The sequence below is a fragment of the Aethalodelphis obliquidens genome, unplaced genomic scaffold (assembly GCF_003676395.1).
Source record: "Aethalodelphis obliquidens isolate GAN/ISIS:26980383/991018 unplaced genomic scaffold, ASM367639v1 scaffold125, whole genome shotgun sequence".
Classification (NCBI taxonomy): domain Eukaryota; kingdom Metazoa; phylum Chordata; class Mammalia; order Artiodactyla; family Delphinidae; genus Aethalodelphis; species Aethalodelphis obliquidens.
The window spans coordinates 148,829-156,837 of record NW_020838069.1 but is presented as its reverse complement, the minus strand read 5'-3'; the positions used below and the strand labels follow the sequence as shown (position 1 = coordinate 156,837).

At 52.4% G+C, this 8,009-nt stretch overlaps 2 protein-coding genes across 4 annotated transcripts in view; both read right to left on the bottom strand.

Moving 5' to 3' along the window:
* Window positions 1-25: 25 nt before the first annotated feature.
* Window positions 26-2,140, bottom strand: TREX1 (three prime repair exonuclease 1). Its single transcript, XM_027098597.1, has 2 exons — window positions 1,524-2,140; window positions 26-1,205 (listed from the first exon to the last, which is right to left on the bottom strand). Exon 2 carries the CDS (start codon window positions 1,182-1,184, stop codon window positions 240-242), a length of 945 nt encoding a protein of 314 aa, XP_026954398.1. The 5' UTR covers window positions 1,185-1,205; window positions 1,524-2,140; the 3' UTR covers window positions 26-239.
* A 16-nt stretch (window positions 2,141-2,156) lies between these two features.
* ATRIP (ATR interacting protein) overlaps window positions 2,157-8,009 on the bottom strand; it is a 17,038-nt gene continuing 11,185 nt past the window's right edge. Inside the window, exons 9-13 of one of the 3 annotated variants that reach the window (XM_027098583.1) lie at window positions 4,004-4,140; window positions 3,754-3,845; window positions 3,219-3,299; window positions 2,747-2,999; window positions 2,157-2,333 (exon numbers count right to left, since the gene is read on the bottom strand). In XM_027098583.1, the coding sequence (XP_026954384.1) occupies window positions 2,266-2,333; window positions 2,747-2,999; window positions 3,219-3,299; window positions 3,754-3,845; window positions 4,004-4,140 (631 nt within the window). In that variant the 3' untranslated portion in view covers window positions 2,157-2,265. Of the gene's footprint in view, window positions 2,334-2,746; window positions 3,000-3,165; window positions 3,316-3,753; window positions 3,846-4,003; window positions 4,141-8,009 lie in introns of those variants that run through there. The other 2 variants (XM_027098585.1, XM_027098584.1) reach the window with 2 other exon arrangements.

Below are 8,009 nucleotides of genomic sequence, written 5' to 3'. Positions count from 1 at the left end.
GGTATCATTTCCATCCAGTATTTGAAGTTCCTTGTTTTCCCTACTTTTATTGGGCTCAGACGTCTGACCATCCTGCTAGGGAGGGTGATGGACAAAGACTGCCACTTCCTGTGCCCCCGGCCCCAGGTGTCTCAGTGTGGGCAGAAGTGCGGGAGGCTCTCAGGCTGCCACGGTGGGTAGAAGTGAGTGATCACTCGGTGCTGTGGAGGGTCTTTATTAGTCAGAATTTTCTTCTTGGCCTACTGCCCGGGTATGGCCAAGGACAGCCTATACAGCGTGGCTACTGCCAAGGTCAGGAAGGCCAGCAGGCCCAGTGGGGCCAGCAGTCCCTCCCTGGGTGGGGCTCCAGGGCTCTTCACTGGGGAAAGGGGCTTAGGGTTCCTGTTTCCACCACCGTTGGGGCTGGTGCCCCTGGCTCTGGCCAGGGGTACCGTGGCCGTAGCAGCAGACGGCCTTGGGCTGGTTCCAGTCGAGGCTGTGACCACGTACATCGGCTTGACGGTGCTGAAGGGCCTGGCGTGAGCATCTACCCACCGCAGCAGGGCTCGTGGCCTCCACTGACAGATGCTGAGCAGGGCGAGGACGTCACCCTCGGCTGTGTGTGAGTCTGGTGGGGCCTGCCCGTACAGGCGCATGTAGATGCTGCCCAGGCTGTAGCTCTTCCTTGGGCCGTGCTCTGAGGGGCTGTCAGCTTGCTCCAGGGCCTTCAGGGCAGCAATGCTATCCACACAGAAGGCGCCCTCCAGAGCACTGGCAAGGCCCAGCACAGCCAGCTCTGCCTGGAGCAGGGGGAAGTCGTAGCGGTCACCGTTGTGTGCCACAAGGCACCAGGGCTGTGGTTGGCGCTGCAGGAAGGCTCGGAGCATGTTGGCCAGGTTGGCATCGAAGCATTGACGCCCGTGTGCAGCCAGCACAGGTGTGCTCAGGCCTGTGATCTCACTGGCTGCAGGGCTACAGGCCTTCCCCGGAGCCACGCACAGGGAGAGCTTGTCCAGCACCCGGGGTGGTGGGGGCACTGTTGAAGGAGGCCCCTGAGGGGTAGGAAGTCTCTCCAGGGCCCATCTGTGGATGGCCAGCAGGCAAAGCTCTGTGACCTTGGGCTGGGAGAAGGGCAGGCCAGTGGCCTCCAGGTCCAAGAAGATGAGGGTCTGCACAGGACCCGGGGGCAAGGCCTGCGAGCCCATGGTGGGTATCTGCCGCTGAGCCTGGGGAGGAGCATGGGGTGGGTGGTGGGTGTGTGAGTGCCCAGTGATAAGAGGTAAGGCAAGTGGGGTGGGGTGGGCAGGAGCACCCCTCTGGCCTTCCCTGCATGGGCAGGCACTGTTGCTGAGCTCCAGGACCCATTTCCAGGGCAGGAAGCCAGGGAGGGTGGGGTGGCTTTCTTAGTGGGACCAGCACACTGTTTTCTGTTCAGGGGAAGGCTTGGCTCCTCCCCCTAGTGCCCGCTTAGTCTGGTGAGGGTTGGTGGGGCAGGTACCCATGCCCTCCCACCCTACCCCCTCCCCTCGGGGGTCCTCACTTACCGAGTAGCAGGCAGGCAGCAATGACTCAGGGTGCTGCACGCTCTCCAGCTGGTTCTTGCTGCTGGCAGCAGTGGCGGGAAGTGAAACTCGGCCTGAGCCCGCCCAGCGGCTGGTGTGAGCAAGGCCCGCCCCGCTTGTCAGCCTGCCTGGGCTGTCCCTCCTGCCAACACCTGTCCCTCCCCAGGCACCCACAGTGCTATCCCCAAAGGCCTCCTCAGACCTCTCGCTGTGGGCCTGCTGGCTGGCACAATGCACCAGGGCCCTCACGCCCTCACACCGGGAGGACAGGGCTATGGGGCAGGCTAGCTCCAGGACTTGAGCCTGCTGGGAGCCCCTGCCGTGGCCATTTTGCACCCACCCCTTGGCCCCATTTTCCCAGGCCTCCCTGGTTTAGGCCTGGGCTGAGGGCCACCTTCTTCCCTGCCACACAATGGTTTCTTCCCATGGCCTCAGGCGAAAGTGATGACTCAGGACAATTCCACAGGCAGGGCAGGGCAAGGCAGGGCTCCTTCCTCAAAGCAGATTCATTACCGTGGGGCTGCTGGCCAGGAACAGGAAGAAGGATCTCAGCCTTCCCTGGGTCCTCCTCCTGCTCTGTCCCTCCCACTTAGCCGACACAGATCAGACTCAGGAAACATAAGGCTGGCCTTTTCTTTAACAGCCAGTCACTGCTTTTAATCAGGGGATGAGGTAAGGAAAGTGGTGGTGTTGGTGCCACCATGTGGCTCGATGCTCACAGGCCTCAGCCACAGTCCATCTCGGGGTCGTCCACATCAGCCTCCACGGCACAGAGATCATCCAGGGCTGCCTCTGAGCCAAAAACAAGAGGGTTCTGTGGTGAAGTCCTGCCTGAAGGTGCTGGGACTGGGGGAGGTCCCACCTCTCCTCCCCACCAGGCCCACAGGAACTAAGCAGTCCCTTCCACACCCAGGCCTTGCTCCCTCAGCTACTGCAAGCAAAATAATACAAAGGCAATTCAGACAGGGATGTTTCTGGAAAAACCGTGGCTCTGCCAGGCCGACTCAGTAGGTATGATCAAAAGGCAGGCTGATATGCTGAGAGAAGAACCGGACAGGGAAGAAAACAAAATGGCCCCCGTGCCGGCAAAGGCTGTGTGGATGGAGCACTGCTGACCTAAGGCCAGGTAGTCTGATTTGTCCATGAACTTCAGGGCAAACTCCACATGTGGGCTGGGGCAGGGAGGGGCCCTCCTGCAGGCTCACCTTCACAGCCTGTCACGTCAGGAAGCCCTCGAATCAGCATGCTGACCCCTGGCATCACCTGGTCGTACTGATGCAGGACCTCCACGCAGTGCACAGTGAAAAGCTTGTCCTTTTGGGACAGACTGTGCAGCAGCAGCACTGTATCTCGCAGACACCGCACCGTCCGCTTCTGCTGGTCAGTCCTCGGGGGCCCCCCTGCCCTCCGCACAGTCAGCCACTGTCTGTGCAGCATCACCGTGAGTGCTCTGACTACCTGAGGGAGGGCACAGGCTGAGGTCAGGTCAGGTGGTCCCTGCACCCTGACAACCTGCTTAGCTGGGCAGCATCTTTCCTAGCCACCCGGGTGAGGAAGGTTCTGAACAGTGGCACCAGGGTCTAGCCCTGGTGAAGGAGCATGGGATGCTTTCACGGGGCCCTGTCATTCACCAGCAGAGCTGCCCACTGTCGGCCCCTGCCTGCCCCCGGCACTCACCTCCACGTTGCACTGGCAGCTGGAACCAGTGACTGGGGAGGAGGGGCTCTGCACAGCAAGCTTAGCCAGGAGCCACACAGCCTAGAACAAGAACAGACTGTCCCATCCATGGCACAGTGAGGCCCTGGTCACAGGGAGGGCTTTCTCAGCCTTCTACAAGAGCTCCAGTTGCCTCAGCAACTGCTTGTCTGCACTAATGGGATCCAAGAGGTGGTAGTGTTTTGGGACCTTCCCAGGAGACACTCAGGACCAACACCTGTGTCTCACCACTGACCCACCTGCCTCCGTGCCCACCTCCAGCCACCAGGCAACTTTGCCAAGTCCCAGGATACCCTGGGCTCCGACTGTACTGTATCTGTGTAGTATGGAGCCCCCCAAATGAGTTTACCTTGCTAGTGGCTCAGCGTGTTACCAAAATGAATTAAAGCTTCCTTTAATTCCCAGAGGAAGGAGAAGAGTGGCTCTTACATGGGATGGAGTGGGGTGGGGTGGGGTGGGTTGGTGAGCAGCACAAAAGGGGCTCTGGTGTCTTTACCTCTTGTTCCAGCTGAAGCCACTGTGTCTCCGAGGCGGCTTTGTCAGGCCTCGATGTGATGTACATGTACAGCAGCAGCAGGAGGCAGCCTTCTGGAAAGGACACACCACCTCTCACTCAGGATCCGCCTTCTCACCCAGTGCCTGAGGTACAAGCTGCAGAAGCCCTCAGGAGGCCCTGGACCTGCCCCTGCCACCACCCTTCCCTCCAAGCTGCAGGAGTCCAGACGCACGCCCCTGGCCTGCTTTACCCGGGTGGGAGCAGAGCTGAGGTGCAAGCTTCTCATGGTCCACCAGGAGGGACAGGAGCTCAATAGTCAGCAGCACACTAGGCAGGGGTGTCTCTGGGCGCAGGCACTGTGGCAGCACCCGGAACACACACTGGAACCTGAAACACAGGGCCCCAGAGAGATGTGACGCCTCCAACCCAATCCCATAACTCACCCTCACCTTTCACGATAGGCAACAGGAAATTGAAGAGGCCAGTAAAAAGGAGACTCGATTCAGACAGACCTGAGTTCAAATGCCACCCTACTTGCTGATACTTGTTTCAGGTGAACGAGTGGGTACTACCCTTCACTGTGGGACTGCTGTGAGGGACAGGGCCTGTCATCCCTTAGAGATGACAGGCCCTTACCTGGCACAGTGCCACCCAGCAAATACGAGGTGCCCCCCTGGACCTCGGGTGCCGGCCTCTGCACTACTCTTGGGCTCCTTCCTGCCTCTGCTCCCAAACAGGGAGGCAGGTTCAACTTGAGTGTGAGAGAAACGTCCTGTGCCCACCACCAGAGGACTGGCCAGGCATCAGCAGCAACAATGTGGACTTGGCTATGGTTGGATCTTACGAGACCACTCGCTGGGCAAGGAAGACTTCATTTTCCCCACTTGTCGGGAAACACCAGCTCCTCTGCTGCCACGTATGAGAAGGTACACACTCAGGGTGTGCATGGTGAGGGGCTTGGGCACTCTCCCCCTGGTCTTGGGGGCAAAGGGATGGCGCATTCATTACCAAGGAACCGAGTCCAAAGACAAGCACTGCTTTTTGCTCAACCCACACAGCCTCGTGGGTGGGGGGAGGGGCAGTTCTGCGGGTATGTCCCTTTTCATGCGCAAGGCACCAAGGGTTAAGAATATTCCTTGTACACCATTAGGAAGCAAGGTCTTTTTGGGGCGAACTCATTTTAGAGCAAATCCTGTATGAGAGACAAGCTGAATGTTTCTAGTCACCAGGGAGTGTGGAACTTTGTGGGAAACTGGAATTTAACCGGTTACTACCTAATTTCATTATTAGGCCAGAAGTGGCCCCTGAAACTAAAAAAATCCATCTTTATATACAACACAGTGGTTTCCAAATTATTTTTGACAGCATCAGAGCCGCCTTTTTAAATGAAAAAATTTTTTTTTTTGGCACAGCCCCTAAATGCACAATAAATACGTCATGCTGCCCTGGCTGAGCTGGGGATGACAACTTTTTGTTCAAAAGCGCCTGCCATGCCAGTACCTGGGGAGCTACGCTGGACCTACCCCTAAAACAGATGCAGTGGGAAGACAAGAGTCTGAGGGGATGATGTGCCCTCAAGCCTGGGTGGGCAGTGGTGCCTTTCATAGGAGATCACAGCCTGCCTGGCTGCTCATGTTGTATCGTATACTGCTATGGAGCCTTGGGAGCACCTGTCCCTGGCTTTTACTTCAAGGTGAACAAGAAGCTGTGTGGTAATGGGGTTCAGCCTGCAAGCATGAAGGAATTCAGAGAAGCACTGTGTGGGAGGTGGCATCAGACAGTGATCAAGAACAATGATTCAGGAGCCTAACTGGCTGATCTAGCATACTCCCTCTGGGGTTTCAGACAAGTTTCCCTACCTCAACATGGGGTTTATTCATTCAGCAAACACTGAGTGCTCACAGTGAGCCAGGCTCTGTACTGGGCGTGAAGACAACAGGGCTCTGATGGTGCCATCCAAGCTAGTGAACAGAAGGCATCTGTGTCTGGCCTGCAGTAAGCACCCATTAAATGGCTGTTTTTTGATGTTATTGTGGACAAGCTCAACAGGAATAGAATGATGATATATCTACCAAGAGAACTGCTAAAAATGTGGTTCCTGGAATTCATTCATTTAAAAAGTAAGAAACGGATGCAAAGATTTTTCAATATCCACATATCAATCAATGTGATACACCACATTAACAAACTGAAGAATAAACACCATGTGATCATCTCAATAGATGCAGAAAAAGCTTTTGACAAAGTTCAACATCCATTTAAGAGAAAAACTCCAGAAAGTAGGCATAGAGGGGAACATACCTCAACATAATGAAGGCCATATATGAAAAACCCACAGCTAACATCATATTGGTAGGGACTTTCCTTGTGGTCCAGTGGTAAAGAATCCACCTTCCAAAGCAGGGGACGCAGGTTTGATCCCTGGTCGGGGAACTAAGATCCCATGTGCCTCGGGGCAACTAAGCTTGTGTGCCTCAGAGAGCTCACATGCTGCAAACTACAGAGCCCACACACTCTGGAGCCTGCGCGCCACAACTACAGAGTCCACACACTCTGGACCCTGCACACACAACTAGAGAAGAGAAAACCCACATGCCACAACTAGAGAGAAGCCCGTGTGCCACAATGAAGAGACCATGCGTTGCAACTAAAGATCTCGCATGCCTCAACGAAGATCTCACCACAACTAAGACCCAATGCAGCCCAAATAAATAAATAAATAAAATTTAAAAAAATCATACTCATTGGTGAAAAGCTGAGAGCATTTCCTCTAAGATCAGGAAGAAGACAAGGATGAGCACTCTCACCACTTTTATTCAACATAGTTTTGGAAGTCCTAACCACAGCAATCAGAAGAAAAAGAAATAAAAGGGAATCCAAATTGGCAAGGAAGAAATAAAACTGTCACTGTCTGCAGATGACATTATACTATACATAAATCCTACAGGTGCCACCAGAAAACTACTAGAGCTCATCAATGAATTTGGTAAAGTTGCAGGATACAAAATTAATATACGGAAATCTGTTGCATTTCTATACACTAGCAATGAGCTATCAGAAAGAGAAATTAAGGAAACAATCCCATTTACCATCGCATCAAAAAGAATAAAACACCTAAGAATAAACCTACCTAAGGAGGCAAAAGGCCTGTACTCCAAAAACTATAAGACACTGATGAAAGGAATTGAAGACGACATAAACGGAAAGATATACCCTGTTCTTGGATTGGAAGAATCAATACTGTCAAAATGCCTATACTACCCAAGGCAATCTACAGATTCAGTGCAATTGTTATCAAGTTACCAATGGAATTTTTCACAGAACCTAGAATAAAATTTTAAATTTATATGGAAACATGAAAGACCCTGAAACAGCCAAAATAATCTTGAAAAAGAAGAACAGAGCTGGAGGAATCATACTCCCTGACTTCAGACTATACTACAGTGCTACAGTAGTCAAAACAGTATGGTACTGGTGCAAAAACAGACACATAGATCAACGGAACTGAATAGAGAGCCCAGAAATAAACCTACATACCTAAGGTCATTTAATCTGTAACAAAGGAGGCAAGACTATACAGTGGAGAAAAGACAGTCTATTCAATAAGTGGTGCTGGGAAAACTGGACAGCTACTTGTAAGACAATGAAATTAGAACATTCTCTAACACCATATACAGAAATAAACTCATGGATTAAAGACCTAAAGGGAAGACCAGCTACTATCAAACTCCTAGAGGAAAACATAGGCAGAACACTCTTTGACATAAATAGCAGCAAATTTTTTTTTTTTGGATCCATCTCCTAAAGCAAAGGAAACAAAAGCAAAAATAAACAAATGGGACCTAATTAAATTTAAAACCTTTTGCACAACAAAGGAAACCATCGACAAAATGAAAACACAACCTGTTGAATGGGAGAAGACAACTAAGTGATATGACCGATAAGGGGTTAATAGCCAACATATACAAACAGCTCATACAACTCAACATCAAACAAACAACCCAATCAAAAAACGGGCAGAACTGAAAAGACATTTTTCCAAAGAGGACATCCAGATGGCCAACAGGCACATGAAAAGATGCTCAATATCACTCATCATCAGGGAAATGCAAATCAAAACCACAATGAGATACCACCTCACACCAGTCAGAATGGCTATCATCAAAAAGAACACAACAAATGTGAAGAAAAGGGAACCATCCTACACTGTTGGCGGAATGTAAATTGGTGCAGCCACTGTGGAAAACAGTATAGGG

Coding starts and splice junctions, on each gene's coding strand:
- TREX1 (XM_027098597.1), bottom strand. CDS start 1,184: ATGGGCTCGCAGGCCTTGCCCCCGGGTCCTGTGCAGACCCTCATCTTC.